Source organism: Oryzias latipes, chromosome 1, assembly GCF_053564925.1.
Source record: "Oryzias latipes strain Hd-rR chromosome 1, Olatipes_Hd-rR_3.1".
In the NCBI taxonomy this organism is placed as follows: Eukaryota; Metazoa; Chordata; class Actinopteri; order Beloniformes; family Adrianichthyidae; genus Oryzias; species Oryzias latipes.
This window is the reverse complement of record NC_136237.1, coordinates 23,417,728-23,436,690: the sequence shown is the minus strand read 5'-3', so window position 1 is coordinate 23,436,690 and position 18,963 is coordinate 23,417,728. Positions and strand designations below refer to the sequence as shown.

The window sequence follows — 18,963 nt, the reverse complement described above, 5'->3', positions numbered from 1 at the left end:
AATCCTGATATTTAAGAAGATTCTTGTCTACTAAAAAGGGGGGAAAAATGCAGCAGATCCAGTGTAGCCCATTCATGTTAAAAAAAGGAATGTAAAACATGTTTAGAGTTGAATGATTTAAGAAGAAATAGTGTCTGTTGTACCTCTCGGCTATAGTTTGTTGTTCGTTGATGCCCACATTAAACAGGACCGGGAACACTCGCAGAGGTCTGCCGTTCTTGATCTCCTCTGGCAGAGTTTGGAAAATCGGCTGTGGTAATGGCACTTCGACAGTGAAATGGTCTCTGAAACCAGGAAGAAAAAAAGTAAAACAAAGTCTCTCAATATGATTTGCAGCTCAGCAGAACATGATGCCTTCAGGAAGTTGTACAATTTGACACAGAAGACAGGTGTGGGAAAAGGTTTGAAAAAAGAAATAGAATGGAATTCATGGATGACCGAGAGGCAAACTAAAAAAAAAAAAGTTTGGCAGGCTGACAGAACAACTGACAAAGTAAGTTGATATGAACCGTCTCACGCTAGAAAGCAGTGTACATGCCTTGCTGCAAGGGAACTTTTTAAAACGACATATACCCAGGATCAAAGACCTGAGCGCGCCGTTTGCTGTGTGCACATTTCTAGAGTATGGTTATTCATTTGTAGAGTAAAGCTCACTCAATTAAATTCCAAAGAGACTTCCCTGGTTCTGGCAGCAAGTGATTATTTACTTTCACATGGCATGAGTTTTCGATGACGCAAAATCTTTTCCTATGAAAACAGATCACAGGTAACTTCAGTCTAATAGAATTTTAGAAAATAGCATGTAAACCTGCACAGTACTGATGTTTAAGATTCTGTACTATTCTGTATTTATCATATTGTCAAGTTCAACACTTGTGAAATATATTTTCCCCCCTTGTTGACATTGAGGAAAGCTGAAGTCAATAGTCCCACGCTACCATGTATAGAAACAGGTAAAAGTAGATTTTATAAATAAAAAAGAAATATGACAACATCTCAGACACTCTCAACCAGTGTCTGATACTTGACTGTTAAACATGATTATGACTTTTTAGCCAAAATCTAAAACCCTCTGTCATTTTCTAGGACATAGTTTTTTGCAGAGCAGCAGTACTTTGCTTTTGAATAGTGGGCAGGACTGTTCCCCATCATCCATCTGTTTGCATGCTCCTCTGCTAGCTTACTGTCCCTCAACCCTACAAAAATGGCGAGCAATAAAGGAGTGATCCAGCCGTACAGTTTTGAGCCAGATGCCATCTCAGACGGGGAAAACAAAGGCACACATGGATCTATTTGTCTTCAAGTGGATGCATCAGAATGGAGCAGAGCCGGGAGCTTGTGGCATATCGATTGTAGCTACTAGGTAACAGCTACAAGCTTTTTCCAGTGACATGTTTTCATGTGCTCCCGATTCACAACGATTTAAATAAAGACATTGTCAGAAAAATATTTTTTCTTTATATATGCCCACCATCATGAGAAAAAGGCCACAAGAACATGTTAAAACAATCAAAACACAATGTTTAATTCAATTCAATTAAATTCAATTTCATTTATATAGCCCGATATTTACAACAATAGTCATCTCAATGGGCTTCATGCTGGTAATTGTGTAATACACATGAATCATAGAGAACATAAAGTCAAAAAATTCAATAGCTGATTGCTAAACTAAACTAAACAAACTAAGATAAACTGGGCTTTCCTGCCCATAGCCCCCATGGGCACTCTGTTCCACAGAGTGGGTCTTTAAACAAAATTATTTGGAACTTTATTTAGTCTGATTAAGATCTGTCGTAGGCTTCCACGGCGTGGGTTAGTGTGAAGGAAATTGTTTTATTATTATCATTGCTTAAATGTATTTTTTTTAAATGTATGTTTAAATGTTAACTCAGACTGACCTTTTCTGAAAACAGTTGTGTGTTTGTTCATCTGCTTCTCATCCCAGCTAGGATGAGGGGGTTTTACAACACACTGTCCTGAGCTGATAAGGGATCCTGTTTGAACTTAGAATCCACCAAATGGGTCATTATACGACAACCCCAATGAACTTTTCTCTTTGTCTTGAAATTGTCACCTCCTACTTGTGTTCTTCATAAAAGCAGCATGAGGAGAGGCAGAACCTTTGAGAAGAGAAGCGTGGTGGATGTTTTCTGTCACACTGGCTTCTTCTCCCTCGTGCATGAGAAACTTGATTCTTGTTGTGGTCTGTTGTTTCTAATTGTGTTTTTCTTTAATGTCTATTTGCATTTATCTGACAGTTAATTTCTAATAATGCACACCCCGTCGGCCATTAGCCCTTACAAAATCTCCATATTATGTCATATTATAATAAAGAGGAAACTGTGAGACTTTACCAGATAAAAACAGAGAATGCTAACGAGGATCGACAACTAAACAGGACAGATGAAAGTTCATTGAAAGATTGATGCTCCTTTTGTTTTCACTTGAAGTACATGTAAAATAAACGTATCTTAGGTCTAAAAAAATGTCCTGGTTAACTTTAGTATGAAAACAGCTTTAAATAGTTTTTTTTGTTCTTATCAGTTTGCATGTAACTGTCTTTTCAGATTTGTTCATCAATAAACAGATGATAAAGGGAAAAAATGCCTCACCGCCCGCCACACAGGAAAGGCTGAAGGTCACTCGGGTCTTCTGTTTTGGCCTCTGTGATCTTGAACATGACTTTGTGGAGATCTGAAATTCCAACCTCCATGTCTTCAAGCATCCCAATCTCCTCACCTTGAGGGGAAATATAGAACGAGATCATCAAAGATGTTCTCATCAGAGGAAGTACATTCAAAATGAGTGCATTCCTGTCTGTTATCTAAAAGCAAGAACTTCTGAATCAGCTGGATCAACAGCAGCTTCATTCATTCCGGACAAGGACATTTGCTTTATAGACTTTTTATTCTGTTTATATTTCCCCATTAAAAAATATGGCTTATATTTATTGTTACATCCTGGGAAATACTGTTTTTCAACAAAACAACCCCTAGTCACTTACTGATCTAATCTCCTCAAACTAATGTAATTGTTAGAAAGGTTTTTTTTATGCAGATCCTGGAATTAAACCATCTATAAGTACTCACTGTATGTGCTGAGCAGACTCTCAAACTGTGCAACTAGGCCAACAAGGTGAAGTTGCTTCAGAAAGCCTTTGTCCTGCATCCCCGCATACAACCTCATGACAAAACCACAGGCCAAGGCTGCCAGCTGTTTACCCGAAGCAAATAAATCACAAATAAGCGAGAAATAGTCATTGTACAGACTTGTAAAAACATGCAGACTTTTAGTATTTTTGTCCGTAAAACAAGGACAAAAGTGGAAACAAATACTTTCATTTGATGAGCAAGAACAGGAATTTGAAATATTTCACAGAGGACTTTCTGTGTAAAGTTTTTGTTTGTTGTTTCAGTACCGCCACCTACCGCCTGACTGAAGACTATATCTCTTCTCTGCTGGAGGGCGAAGCCTTGCGGTAAGCTGCACACTGCCTCCTGCAGGAGCACGAAGGTCATAGCTTTCCTTGCCTTCTCCACCACCTCTTTTACACACTCCTTCAACCTGGTCACCACTGGATACAACTGCTCCTTCCAGTCACCTGATCAGACACACGGAGGCGGACACTTGTTGGCAAAGGCCAGGTGTCACAACAAATTAGGAATTCCAAAAATAAAGAGCTAAATAAAAGTGGCTCAGATTAAGACGGCCCCGCCTGCATCTGTGATGTGATGTTCACTGTTAAAAAGAAAATCACACTCTGACGCAGATTTGAGAAAACAGAAAAATACTGTTTTGTTAAATTAGCATATGAGGAGGAGGTAAGGGCTCTTCTTGCACATACTTGTTTTATTTAGCTGAAAAAACAAACTTTTATTAATTTTCACAAACAACATGAACACAGAACCTTTGTCTGAATTAAAAAAAGTGTTCATTAGAAATATATCAGATAATTTTAAAGGTTTTAATTGCTCAAGAACATAACAGTTCTGGGTTTAAACTCAATAACGTACACTCATTACTATAGTTAATAATAATAATAATAATACATTTTATTCAAAAGCGCCTTTCAAAACACCCAAGGTCACCGTACAAAGTTATTGCTAACTACTGCAGATACCTAACTGTGGTCAAAAAATAATCTTGCTAAACTTGTGTGCATCCCTTGAACACAGTCACATCACAACAGGAAGAGTTACTTAGGTTGAGCTTAATCATTCCTGTTTCTGTCACCCATGACAACCAACAGTTGCCATGGGTGGCATCTAATAGATGTCAACCATGTCACCTAATAGATGGGTGACATCTATTAGATCTAATAGATGGGTGACATCTATTAGGTCTAATAGATGTTGCTCATCTATTAGACCTAACTTCCAACAGTAAAGAGTAAAGATAATTCCGTTTCTGATAACAGAAATGAATGAAAAGTCTCTTCAATGACCAATAGGGGGCAGCGTAGGATAGAGTTCTTTTTCATGTGAACCTGAACTTTTGTTTTGAAAATCTGAAAAGATCTTGGTACAAATAAAAAAAGATATTTGGACAGCAGAATTGACAGAGAAAACATCGGGCAGTCACTTTGTCTGGTCAAAGGAATCATGTCTTACAACATGATGGAAATACTTATTTTGTACAAACAGAGGAGGAAAAGGAGGAAACACAAAATCCCTCTATTTTTTTTTCCGTTTGTTTTGAGTGTCACAATTTTAACAAGTAGGTGATTTCTAGCTCTGAGGCTATTGGGCATCCTAATAAAACCGCTCTGGGGGCTGAACCTTTTTTGCACTTGCGGATGGCCATGTTCTCAAATGGTGGCTCACTTCATCCGAAAAATGCCAGAGACTTAAAGATACCAAAAGATAAAAATGCACCTTAAAACATTCACAAGTGCAAAAAAACTGCCTGAGTTCCTCCTTGTCGCCTGGTCAGACTAATGGGGCTTCTCTGTGTGCCAGTTGGCAGCTCCAGCAATGCGGCCACTTGTCTGCGTTACAAGCTTCAGGCAGGATTTTCATTAGACATGAGGGAAGGCTGGGCAGCTTCTGGTGCCCAGTAAACGGTTCTGCATTTCAAACCCAGCTTTCATCCATTTTTCTGGCAACAATTTCAGTGTCACATTTGCTAATGTTTGAACATCAGGGGGTCTGAAAGCTGGAACAAAGTAATGTGTCACTATTTCCAAAGCAGGCAGATGAGTCTTTGAAAAACACAAGCCACTCTGAGTCATTTTATTTTGGCTGAAAATAATTTCTCAGACTGAACTGATGGCAGCATTTTTCTTTTTTTTTAAAGCAAAAGAGTATTGTTGGAAAACTGACAGGTTATTTTATCCTGATACGAATCGACTTTCATTTGACCAAAAATAAAGAAAAAAAGTTAAAACTTTAGATGAGGAATTTTTTTTTAACCAAAATAATTCATGTAAAAGACTTATAATTTAAAATTGGAAGAAATTGTTGGTAAATGGCCTTTAGGCCATGTCCAATCCTCATTTTAAAGATTTACTCTGATAAAAATTGTGTTTTTAACATGTTTTTCTGGCATTTTTACTGATGATGGAGGACATATATAAAAAAAAATTAGCTTAAAACTTTATTCAAATCATTGTGAGTCAGGAACAGATGGAAAAATGCTGTTTGAAAAAGAGACTATTTGTGACATGGTAAATATCCTGGTCAGGTCACAGGCTTCAAGCTTTTAGCTGCACTTTCAGGAGGGGAAAGGGGGTCGGGATTGCTCCCTACCAACAGTTCAGCCCACAACTCAGAGGGGAATTTCTAATGAACTACTGCCGCTCTGCTTTTTTATTTGCAGCAGTTTTTTTTGTAATATGTAGTGGCGTTTCTTTCTAGCATTTATTTCATTTGCAACATCATTCCTATTTTTTGCAGCAGCAGCAATTCTTTTATTTGCAGCAGTGTTTATTTCATTTGCCTGCAGTTTTTCTTTTATCTGCAGCAATTCTTTTTATTTGCTGTTTCTGTTTTTGCTTTGCACAGTTACATTTTTTAGCTGCGATGGTGGGTGTCAGCCACTGCAGTATACTAATACCTATGTTTAGAATAATCCTGATAAGCCATCTTTAGCTGGACACTCCTATTTAGATGCAATAGAAACAACATATTTCCTCGGTTAAGTACATTTAACACATTTTATCACAAATCATACAAGAAATGCCTTAAAAACTTTTACATAAAATCTATCAAGTTACTGTGTAATTTACCAGGTGTGTGTGAGGTGATGACGTCAGCCAGCTGCTGTTCAGGGGCTGACTCCTGTTTGCTGTCGTCTTCCTCCTGGAGTTTGTCCACCATTGCAATCACACAGTTGAGACATTTGGCCACATTAGCCCAAACTCTGTCCTGAGAAGGGCAAAGAGACAACCAGTAATGAAATCAGTTTAAAGCTGATTAGATTTTGGTTTTTAACTCTCTGGAGAAGATGAAAAAAACAAAACAACCAGAGCAAAACGCATGTTACCAGTAAAATAAAACAGCATTTATGGTAAAAAAAAAAAAAAAAATTACCAAAGGTTTTCACAAGGCTGTGAAGAAATCATGATGCACCACAATGCTGCCCTTACAATTAATCATGGACAGCGGGATGAAAACTAATCACTGGTAGAAGTTTTAATGTACTTTTGTTAATCACGTATTGCTTATTTGTATGTTTGGGCTCTAGTACGGTAATATGAATTACGAAAATGTAGAGTTTTTAAATACATCAGTGATTTATGTTCAATGGAATGTTCAATGGAATGTTGAAAATTTCTAATAATGTTAAAAAAAAGGCTTTGGTGACTGATCTTCCACTCTGTCAGCTTTTATTAGATTAACAGATTAAATATGATTGCAGTTTTTAAAAAGAGCTTTTTCTATGAACTAACCATGATGGTTTGATTTTAAAGTAAAAAAAAGCTGAAATAAGTTATCAAATTTGTCGTTTTTTTCTGCTTTGTAGTCTGATTATTAATCACTTGCTTCAGTTGTGTTTTTAAAAAGAGTTTGGCAATTATTGTTTTTTGAAATGCTAAATAATTTCAGCTAAAGAGACTTTTTTTTATTTTTAGTTGTAAATGGACTGTAACTGTAATCTTAAGATTAAAAAAAAATATTTTTTTTTCTTGTATTTATATCAAAGAAAATATACCCTGATGCTTAACAAAAGGAGAAAAGTGCCCAAATTTACCCATTCCTCTTCATCGTACTCTTTATGGTGTGGTATGCTGTCATGGTTTTTCACTTTGACAAGCTCAGCTTCATCCCCGGTCGGGCTTGGACATCCTTCCACATTGTTGCACATCACTGTGGGTTCGGGTGTGGCTGGACTCTGGCCCGACAGTCCCTGGACTGGGATCTGATTCTGCTCACTGTCTGTGCTGATGTGGCCTTGATGATGGCCTTGCACCGCAGTTTGCTTCTGGGACTTGGAAACGTATCCTGGCCGGGCCGCGTGCAGCGCCAGCAGAGCACTCTTGACCAATTCATCCTTAAGTGTGTGAACAAATTGTTCCGTCTGTAACAAAACAAGGAGGGTCGTAACTGAAAAAGAGAGGAACAGTGAGCGCCACGGCTGGATAACAAAATGAATACAAATTGAAGTGCAGGAGAAGAAAAAGAGAAACAGTAAGTGTGGTGAGATGGAGATGGGCTGTCACACAAGTGAGGCAGAGCGACCCCAGGAAAATACAAGGGACTATTTGCAGAGGAAGCAAAAAGAAACAAGGAAAATGAACTCTCTCCTTCACCGTAAAGAAGCCGCTCTCCATTACTGCAGCCCCGCCGGTGAGGAGAATAACAGCAAGGAACAACAAACAATTCAATTACTCCTCCTCCAGCCCGTCTCTCTGAGGGGCCCACCCCCTTTGATCTCAAATGTACCAGCTTCTGTAAGTTGATGACGATCCTGGGACCAACAAGCAGGATTCTCGCCGCTGCGACTGTGTAACAAAAGGACTCCCAAAAGTAATTGAGTTACCACTGCAATGAGCAATCGTATCACCACAGAAAACTCAGCCAACCAAAACAAACGAACAAAAAAAAAAAAAAAAATCACTTCATAAAAACACACTGCAAGGTCTGGAGGCACACAAAACTGCTTTTCCTTCTTCTTCATCTCTAAATTACAACAAAATCATGGAGTTCGTTGATTTGTCATGAAAGAAGACTATTATTAAAGTGAAGCAAAGCTTTATTATACTTTTGTTTTTGTCTTAATAAAGTATTGTTTGCCCAATTACCACTATTCTGGGAAGAAAAATCATCAGTTCTTTTATTTAAAGATAACTCTTTATTGTTTTTCTCTTTTATCTAAACCAAAAATAAAGTATCATTCTGACATCAAATAAAAAAAAATTGAACACACCATAATAGCTGCTTATACTCATACTTACAAAGCATTAATAACATGTTTTTTTATGGACGGGGTGATTAAGTTTATATTTATTCATTTCAAAAGCAGAAGTAAAACAAAGACAAAAAAAACATAAAAAATATTATATCTCTAAATCAGTAGGCTGTTTTTCTTATTTGTAGTTTAGCAAAAGACATTTTGCTTTAAATTTGTTCAGAGTTAAGTCTTTATGGGGGAAAATAAAACTTCTCATAACCTAAAAAAGGGTTTTTGAGCTCTATTCAAGCTCATATTCAGTTCAAATCAATTGAATTTATTCCTAAAACAATGCGTAAAAAGTGATGCCTTAGCCCAAACACTGAAACTAAACTCTTCCCAGTTGTTATTAGAGATCCACTCCAGTGCAAATCGTGTTTTTGGTGTTTTTAACATGTTCTTGTGGCATTTTTCTGATGATGGAGGATATGTATAAAGAAAACTAAGATTAAAATTGCATTTCAGAGTATTTATTTATTAAAGTTCAGAAGCAGATGAAAAAATGCCATTGGAAAAAGCTTGTAGGTGTGGAATAGTTAAAGTTAAGTTAAAGTACCATTAGCTGTCACACACCTAGATGTGTGAAATTTGTTACCCATCCCCTGCGGGAGCGGTGAGCTGCAGACACAGCCGCGCTCGGGACCCATTTGGTGGATTAGCCCCCCAATCCAACCCGTTAATGCTGAGTGTCAGCAGGGAGGCATTGGGTCCCATTTTTAGAGTCTTTGGTATGACTCAGCCTGGATTAGACCTTCCAGTCACACGGCAGAGACTCTACCACAAGGCCACGGAGCTGAATAGGATAGGCCACTGAATAGGACCTATAAAAGCAGTCCACAAGCTCCCTGCTCTGCTCCATTCTGAGGCATCCACTTGTAGACGACTAGATCCATGTACATCTTAGTTTTTGTCTTCCGAGTTGGCATCTGGCTTAAAACTGTGGAGCTGGATAGTTTCAATATTGATCTCCATTTTTGTTTTACTGATAGGTTGGAGGTGTTAGGGGCTGTAAGCTAGTGGGAGAGCTTGTAAATGAAAAGTTGATGGGAAAGGGGGGAGGGCTTTGTCTGTTCCAACAGTCCCACCTACAACTTCTAATGAACTCCTGCCGCTCTCCAGAAACTATGTCCCAGAAAACAACACAGGTTTTTAGATTCTGTCTAAAACAGTATAATGGTAATAAAAGTTGAACGCTACTAAAGATCAGAAGATGATCGGAGTGGGACTTTAAAGTTTTTTGCAAAAACATGTTTTATTAACTTTGTAAAATCTGAAAAAGTATGAGCTGTCTGTCCTAATTTTGATTTTGTATCGAGCACCCAGACCTCAAATTCCTGTGGTTTTGTATTTTTGGATTAATGTTGTAGAAACTCCCTTATCTATGTGAGATGCCTCCAGTGAAGCATCAAGTCACAGTTTTACATTTCCTTAATAAGAAAAAGTCTTAAACTTGGGTGACAATGGTACGCTAAGGGGTAACAATTTAGTTCCTGACTGCAGGATCCAAAAGAAAACTTGTTCAAAAAGATTAACAGAGCTACAAACAAAGTAACCTCCTCAAACACAAAACTAGAAAGTTGTGTAATTCTTTAACATCCATATCAAAAAGATTTTAAAATGCGCTTACTCTGTAGAGAGGAAATGTGTAAAAAAAAGATCAAAAAGGCAGTTTTCACAATGAAGTATCATGTGATCTTCACTGAGCAGCGGTTTAAGTCTGAAAAAGTCTATGTTTGCTCAAACTGCAAAGAAAAAAAGTTTCATTTTATATAAAAAAGTAATTCAGCTGTAGAAATGTATTAATCCAAAATGGGTTGCCTCTTCAGTGGGAGCAGATATCTGGTAGTTAAACCTTTTTTCACTCTTTGAAACGAGTAAAAACTGAACAGACTAAACACTTTTATAGCGATTGTACATACATAGAGTGATCCACAGAGTTCGGACAAGACGATCAAACTTTATTTCCTTTTTTTGGTTTCCAGTTAAAGGCGGCCCATCCAAAAACACCAGTACACTGGTTTTATCATCAAAGACGAGTCAGAAAGAAGAGCTGATTTTCTCTTCAAGAGTCGTACCTTTTCTAGATTCTCTGAACAGCTTGATTAAAAAAAGTTGCTATGAAACCTTAAATGTTTATTAGAAACTTCACCAAACTAAACGTGGAGGATGCTTTATGTTCAAGGAGATGCAAGTGTGGATTTTTGCTTTTGTTTCTGAAGTCCACACAAAATTACCACCAAGAATGACATAATAAAATGCACAATTTAGTAAGTCAAACAGCAGAATCAGCATTTTAAATTCAAATACCACTATATTATTCTGTTGCTTACAGGAAGGCAGAATATAAAAATGTTAAATGTAAAGTCTAAGAAAGTGGGTTTGTTTGTGGGCATATTTATAATCTTCATCAAAATTTAAATGCAGCAAATACTGTGATAAAAATACAACAAACATAACACCACCATATGATGCAGGATACACCAGGAACACGCTAAACGACCCTCACCTGATCTGACTGCAGGCTAAGACTGATTCTTAGTGCAAAGAGAGACATTTCTTGTACGGACATGGATGCAGTGTTGGTCCTGTAAAGACCTCACCTGGGCATCCCACCTAAAGACTGTGCACCACAATAACAGTAGTTGACAGTGACACAGGACAAGAAAGGGAAAACCCAAATTTTAAATAAAGAATTAAAAAAATGTTGAACGCAGAGGAAAGAAGACTACATCGTTTAAATTTAAGGATTGTGCTGTTAAGCATCCATCTTGCTTGCATGCTCCCCAACTCGGCAATCTGCTTTATTTTTATTTACCACACCCGCCTGAAAAGCTGTTATCCATCACATGATGGTTTATCAATAAGACCAAAATATAGTAAGGATGATGTTTTGAGATCAAGCAACTGGAGCTGTGGGACGCATTTGAAATATCGACAAGTTGACAAGACAAATATTTAAGCAAGACCAGACGTCTTCCCTCTTGCAGAGAACAATCCTGCAGATCACAACGGGCAACACAAATGTGTCCCTTTCCTGACCATGACGTTACACAGTCCCTGATTTGATTGTCTTGAGATTCAAAACAATTGAGGAGTATGACATCAGTTGCATAAACTGCAAGAATACAAATGAAGTCTTGAGTTCTTCTCTGCAGCCAGTGTTTGGTTTGGGTCTGTAATGCTCATTTTGTTTGATTATCGCACAAAAAGAAACTTTTTGAATTGCTTGTGCAGGGTAATGATAGTCTATATTCACATTCCTTTCTTCATTCTCTCTGCATTCTTCATTTTTTTTCATCACTGAACACATTTATGACCATTAGAAGGCACATTCTCCAACAGACAGTTCTCCATTTTGCACAGGAAATTCGATACACTCTGGAAGAGACAAATGAACGTCAGTTGTCCATTTTTCTTGTCAAATTCCAAACTGTCAACAACTTTAGAGCTGAGGCTTTATATGTTTTGCAGAAGCAAAAACTACCATAAGGTAGGATAATGTGGAAAGACTTTTACAGAGAAACTACTGTATGTTTGTGGTGAATTTAAACAGACCAGACATCCAATGTTTACCCAAATGTGCAATAAAGTCCATGCAAACACATGTGCACAAAGAGGATTCCGCTGTTGAAGCTCGGAGACTTTGGGGATGGCAGATGAAGATGTCACTGGAATACAAGCCTTTGACAAACACAAACATGTTCCCACTCTTGTATCTCCCTAAGCCTCACACACGAAAACAAAGTCGGAGGTATTAATCAGAGAGCGGCACTGTTCGTGCTGACCAGGCCAGCGGTTTGCTTGGCCATTGTGTGCGTGTCTAATCAAGGATGAGAGGAAGTGGTGACAGAGCGAATGTACCAATTAAGCAGGCTGATTGGGCTCTATTCCACTGTGGCAAAAACAATCTACCCCGCCACAGATTGCAATCTGACAGCACCAGATGTAATTCATTAATTAGACTGATAAAAATGCCTCAACTTCATAAACCTCCATTCTGCTATCAACATTTGTTAGTTTGCTGTTTTTATTGGTGGCCGTGGACTTCTGTCATGGGGGTACATAAGCTGTTTGGCACAAGGAGTCTTTCATTTCAAAGGAAAGTCACACGAGCTTCTGTAGAAACTTAAAAAACAATTTAAAAAAAATGTTACTTTATATTACTCTTTTCATGATGTCAAAAAATAAATAGAATTCATGTTTATCTTAAAAAAACAATTAAATGAATGCAAAGTAATATCAAAAATCCCTTAAGGGTAAAATAAAATTTGCAGCTTCCAGGTTTTGATCAGTAGGAAACAAGCCCAGATGGCTCTTTTACTGTTAAAAGTTGCAGACCACTGTGTATCTTTTCATATACATTAAGATTATTTAATACAATAAATCTGGACTTGGAAAATGTACTAGTAAAGTAACACATAAAAACCAGAGTTGTAAGAGATTTTACTGTATGTGTTTTTTGATGATTGCCGAGTTTAAGGTTTAAGGCTTTAAAGAAAGCAGAGCATATGTATGTATCATGAAGATGCAACAGAATATGAAAGCTGCAAGTTCTGCCTCACCTTGTCAGAAAGGCTTTTGAGTGCATCTCTCAGTCCAGGGGAGGAGTGCTCTTGGGCAGCCTGGAGGAGCTGGTCAGCTAAGCTTGTGATGAGGGGCTGGAGGAGACTCGTGATGCTGAGCACCTCCTGAGCTTTGGCTGTGTGCTCTGGGGAGTAGTAAATACACTGGCAGGCAGTGCTGAAGCTGAAACACAAGACAAATTCAGATGATGAAGACTAAATTACAGCAGCAAAGCTATGAAATGCCAAAAAAGAAGACAAGGCATTTTGAAATAAAGTGAACATTTTCCAGATTATCCAACTATTTGCTATCAGGCCCACTAATTAAACTTTTGTAAGTTTTGTTTTAGATGAATTAAAAAAGGGTTACAACTTTGATCTTCTGGAGTAAGTATCTCAGTTTTGTAAGAAGCTTTATTGTTAAAAAGTCCAATGTGTTCGATACGGTTAAATAACAAGTAAATGAACCATTATTATAATTTGTACAAATATACATGAAAATCCTTTTATTACATGTTTTTTCCAACCTCTGACTTAAACTAAAACACAGGACTTCTAGGCCACATTTCAGCATTTCTGTTTCCATAAAGCTGTTAAAAGCACATTTACATGTGCACCACATCTATTTGTTTGTATTCAGAGATAAATATGTCTCTATTCCAGACATGTTTTTTTTTTTCTTGTTTCAACTTTCTAAAAATTGTATCTTCCTTACAAGATATGTCAGAAGAAGAGATGAAAGTGCTCAAAATGTAATCCAAAGTACAAGGATTTTGCTTGTACTTGGATTGCAGGTTCACCTAAAAGGAGTTTTTTCAAACATTCTGAAATAAAAAGAGTTTGTCAGAGCTATGTCACCTGTTAGAGAGCTTTAAGTGTCTATTCGTAACCAAAGTGGTTAAACCATGACTTTAACTTTCCCCTGGTCAAGGTAAAGAAAATGTCCAAAGCTACAAATTTATGAAGAAATCCCTTTTTAAAATGTTATCATTGAGTAAAAAGCTTATCTGCCTTCAGTTTTCTGTTTAAATCTCTCTGTAAAGGAGATATTTTGTAAAAAAAAAAGAAAAGAAAAAAAGAAAAAAACATAATTTGGTCTAATAAATATGAAAGATGGTTATTTAAAAAAAAACAAAAACTGTTTGACAGTCACCAGGATGATTTTTTCAGATAATTTTACAAAATGCTAGTCAACACTTACATTTATTTAATTTGAAAGTACATTTTGACTGATTATTTTAACTGGTGTGACTCATTTGGCCAAAAACAAAGTTCATTTTTGTCAAAAGTCAAAACCTGATGTTAAAAAAGCGCAAGATTTCTTGAACTACAATCATATTTACAAAAAGTAATCAAGCAGAAGCAGGGTGCTCTTATCTGCTAGGAGCAGAAAAATGTTGGTCTCTACTCATCTGGAAATGTAAATGAGGCTGCCGACTGCCTTCAGGTCAAATAATGAAGACATTTTAATTTAGTTGTTTTTTAATAGTGTGGTGCAAATCTTTTTAGTCATTTTTTTAAAGGTTTGTCACTTTAAAGATGTCAAAATGAACTCCTTCAGGGTGGTCGGCCTGAACTTTTATAATTGAACCTGCAGTCCAATGTCAACTCATTTTCTCTTGGTGAATAATTTATCTCTTTCTCATTTCTTGGCAGCTATCTAGCCATACACAAAAACCATCTTTTATCAGTTTCTATATTCAGGGCAAATCACCCCAATCAAAAATTTCCCCTTCAGTTGGAATTCCAGTCTCAGTGAGTCTCAGTATCCTTCCTGCCATAAGATGTAGTGCCAACAGATGCAGTTGTTTCTAAGGCTTCCAGCTAGTTTTGAGGAAGATCTGCAATTTAGGCCAGACCCCAAAGCCACATCCTATGGCATAATTGGCACAAGAAATGATGGCACACATAGAAAGCTAGCAATATTAATAAATGTGGCTGCACTCATGTTTTGCAGCATAGTAAAAAAAAAGTGTTTCTTTCAGTCACCCACTGTATGACAGCAACACATGATCTATAAGATTGCATGAAATTCTGCAGGGCTTCAGATGTTAGCCTTATATGCTATCCACTAACTATATCTTCTGTTGGCCAATAGTTAAGTTTTGGCCTTGTCATTATAGCTAATGAGCCCTCTGGAGGACTACCACCCACAAGCTTAATGTTAATCAAAGGGATCGCTAGGGGGGAAATGAAGCACGATGCAAACTGTGTGAAACTTATAGAGCATCACCATTTCTACAAGCCAACATTTTCATTAGCCTTAACTTTAAATGGTTTGTTTCCCAACAAAAAGTTAAAGCAAAAATTGAATTGAAGTTGAATACCAGTTGATTCTTTTTTTCAGCCGTACATCCTTTGACCATACCACAAAGACGCTTTGGTGAGTTTTATACAGAACCACCTTTGTTAACATTGTGCGTAAACAGATACAAAGAAAAAAACTGTTGAAGTAAAGCAGTTGCTCCAGCACAGAAAGTGCAACTCCAAACCCATTAGGGAGCATATGCCAGCTATAATGAATGTTGGGAATTGCCACCTGATGCTGGAGGATAGAATTGACCTCCTCTACCGGTGTTTGGCAAGCAGCATTAATTGTCTCATCAGCATTGATGTCAGTCAAAACAGGTCCACAGAGATGGCGTGCAAAGGTACGACTGCATAAACTAAGGATTTCCACAAGAGGGGCCAAAGGCACTGGGCTATCATTCAAAGCTTTAGATATCTTTCCAATCCAAAGTGTCTGTATCAAGTGCTGTGGGAAAAGGAAACGTTTAAACTTGTAGGGAGAAATGGGCTTTTCAAGCTCAGGGCCTCTTGAATACATATTTGAAGACCTGGTCCGATAAAAAATAGTGTTGTTCTTTTGGTGTTATTAACATGTTTTTTATGGTATTTTTCTAATAAGAGAGGACATACATGTAAACATACATAAATTTATATATATGAGCTGCCATCTGCCTCAGAACTGTACAGCTGAATAGCTCTGATATTGCTCAGCATTTCGGTGTACCTGTAAGGTCAGGATGTGAGGGGCTGTAAGCTAGGGGGTGAGAGTATAAACAGGTGACAGGAAGTGGGGGCGGCCCGAGCCCACAACTCAGAGGTGATTTCTAATGAACTACTGCTGCTCTGCAGAAACTTTGCTCTAGAAAAGAATACAAGTCATTTTTATTTTGACTAAAAACGGCATAATCATAATTAAAAGACCATTGGGAATGTGTTTAAAATAGATTAAAAGATGATTAAATTGGGACTATAAACCTTTCTTTCTGGGTTTTTGGAAATAATTTAAATAAAGATGCACAACAGTGAAAGACACAATGATATAAAATTAAAGTAGGAGTGCATGGAAATTAATTTAAGACTTGGGGCAAAATAATCGACACATTTACTTTGTGTTTAAAACACCACACTTTAAAACCATTCAGCACAAATAAAGAGCTAAAATTTGGTCTGGATGCACATAATTTGGCTATACTATCTCATTTGGATGTGTGGTTGGTTTTACAGAGACTGATTGATTACCGTAATTGAAAACAAGTGCAAACTGCAGTACAGTATTAAAATGAGAACTTTGACATGAGCTTTGGATTGTTGTTAAACCGGTGCAATGGAGAATATATAACACAAACGCCAGAAATTTGGCAATGCTGGAAGAAATGAAACAGTCTGCGGGCAGACAAGGTGTGCATTATTTTCCATGACATGATGAGCAAACCGGGGAGCTGTGGTAATTGCAGCAAACACTTAACAGCGGATTAGTTTGTTTTTGTGCTGATGATGGACAGTACTGTCCACGCAAGAAGGTTTAATAGACCGGAGACAAGAGAAAGAACAGTGCAGGAGGGATGGAGGAAAACAGGACACTGCAGAAACCTTCAAGTTAGTACTGTGACACTGGAGGAGGATGGGATACTGTAACATGCAACATGGATTTTGTGTATGTTTTTGCCTGTCTAAAATACACAATATAGTGAAACACATGCAATTACATTTTGTGCATATTGTCAAGTTTCCCCACACAAACTTATAGTAATACAGGCCCACATGAATGTATAATATTCTGTACATCTTCTATTATGTTTCAGCAAGCATGCCGTGGGCATTTGAGGGCCTCTGGGCATGTTCCCAGGATCCCCTCTGCATGATAGACCCAGGCAAGGTTGTGGTTTAATTTTTTAAATATTACTGTAGCCTTGAGCCAAAAAGATTTATCTTTAAATGATCAAATTGAAGTGATCCTGGTGAAACTTTGACCTGCAGCATCCCTGGACTGCAAGTTTATCCTCCAAACTCTACAAAGTAATAAACCCTAAATTGTATCATTGAGTGCTGGACCAACAGAAAAGCCTACTTTTTTGACTTTTGTTTTACAAATCAAGTACTAATACAAACTTTTTCTGCTTTAACCCCACATAAAATAACCAATTATATGTTAATTTTCCAATGTATCACCACAGTTTGCATTGGTTTCTGCAGTTGGAAATTCTGGTTGAGTTCTTGTTGTAAATTAGTCACACCCGTTTTAAGTTACCAATCACCTTGCTGCTACTGTTCTTCAGACTGCCTCAACTTGATTTTTGCTTTTCTTTGCCTAATCCTTGCCATGCATTAGTTCATCAGGACCTTTTTGTTGCCATTAATCTTGTCATATTTCCTTGCCTTGATTCTGTGTTTACAGAGTGAAGTTTAACATGACTTAAAATCACTAACAAAGAGGATGTATTTTCTTAGCATTTTGTTTGTATTGATGTTTCCGTCATTTGCTATTTTAATTTTCTGTCAAATACATCCTTTTTTTCTCATCTGCTGTATTTTTTAAGAAATTAGTCACTGGGAGACATTCTGTTGTTTATCAGATATCTCTTCTCCTTTTTGCTGATAACTTGCATCAGGGGGGTATTCCAGAAAGCATGTTTGAACTAGCCTGACTTTAACCCTGAACTCTGGCTGAAATCCCCCTGAACTTGCTGACTCTGGGTATCTCTGGGTTGTTAAATTGGTAAAACTCTGGGTTCCAAAAGACCGGATATGAGTTGGCGTAATTACGCTCCACTTAGTAACCCTGGGTTAAAGCAAATGCACAGCAAGTACATAAAGACATTCTCAATGGATCGCCGATTTCCGGAGTCACCGTGGAAATGCGTGGAGAAAAAAGGGAGCGCTATACTTCAGTGAGACGGAGTCTGAGATTAAAATGAGGAGATTTAAGCTGACTTAACTAAAAAGAATTGATTTATCTTAACTAAAGCAAATAATTAAGTTAGATCAAAGTAAAAAGGTTTATCTTTCCAACATCCAAACGTGGTCTTATCACCCTCTCATGGTGGAAAAAGTATTATCTGAGCTTCTTCATCCACTAAATCATCTTCAAATGGACACGTCATGCTGCTTCACCTCTCTGAAAACAAACTAACCTTCAACCAAACCTACTCCAGACCAGGTTATGTTCACAGCTTGATTTGCCAGGGGAACTAAGCATACCCTGAAACATACCTCTGTTTTTGGAACCGAAAGCGGTGATTGTACACTTCTTTAGCCTCAAACTTACCGTGGAAGCTAGCATAACCTGCTTTCTGGAATACCCCCCAGTTGTGTTCTGCTGACAACACACAAGTATGTCAAAGCAGTTGCCTTCAAGGTCTGAAACTTAATATCTACACACTGCACTGTTTTCTAGTAGGACACTGTGCTTTCTTGTTTACTTTTTTGTTATTTTAGATTTTGTGTATTGGTTTTACTTTCATTACTTTTTGTTTTAAACAAGGAAAAATCTTTTTTTGATTTTTATGGTAAATTTATGTTTACAATTTTTTGTGATTGGTAAACATCTATTTTGCAGAAGCATTATCTGAATTTCATGCAATAAACACATATCATTTTTTAGATTCATACAGTTTGGAAGATTTGACTTCATCTTAAGAGTATCGTTATTTAAAGAGTCAGCTCTTGTTTTAGATGTTTGGTAAAAAAAAGTGATATCTAACTGTAACAACAGACCTCT

General features: G+C 37.3%; 1 protein-coding gene across 7 annotated transcripts in view; it reads right to left on the bottom strand.

Annotated features, from left to right (window-relative positions):
* LOC144981234 (type II inositol 3,4-bisphosphate 4-phosphatase-like) overlaps positions 1-18,963 on the bottom strand; it is a 172,038-nt gene that overhangs the window by 18,005 nt on the left and 135,070 nt on the right. For all 7 annotated transcript variants that reach the window (XM_078951946.1, XM_078951951.1, XM_078951942.1 and 4 more), the window contains 7 exons: positions 12,957-13,140; positions 7,195-7,521; positions 6,230-6,368; positions 3,432-3,604; positions 3,093-3,216; positions 2,616-2,742; positions 144-284 (listed from right to left, as the gene is read on the bottom strand). In XM_078951946.1, coding sequence (XP_078808072.1) covers positions 144-284; positions 2,616-2,742; positions 3,093-3,216; positions 3,432-3,604; positions 6,230-6,368; positions 7,195-7,521; positions 12,957-13,140 — 1,215 coding nt within the window. The remainder of the gene's footprint in view (positions 1-143; positions 285-2,615; positions 2,743-3,092; positions 3,217-3,431; positions 3,605-6,229; positions 6,369-7,194; positions 7,522-12,956; positions 13,141-18,963) is intronic.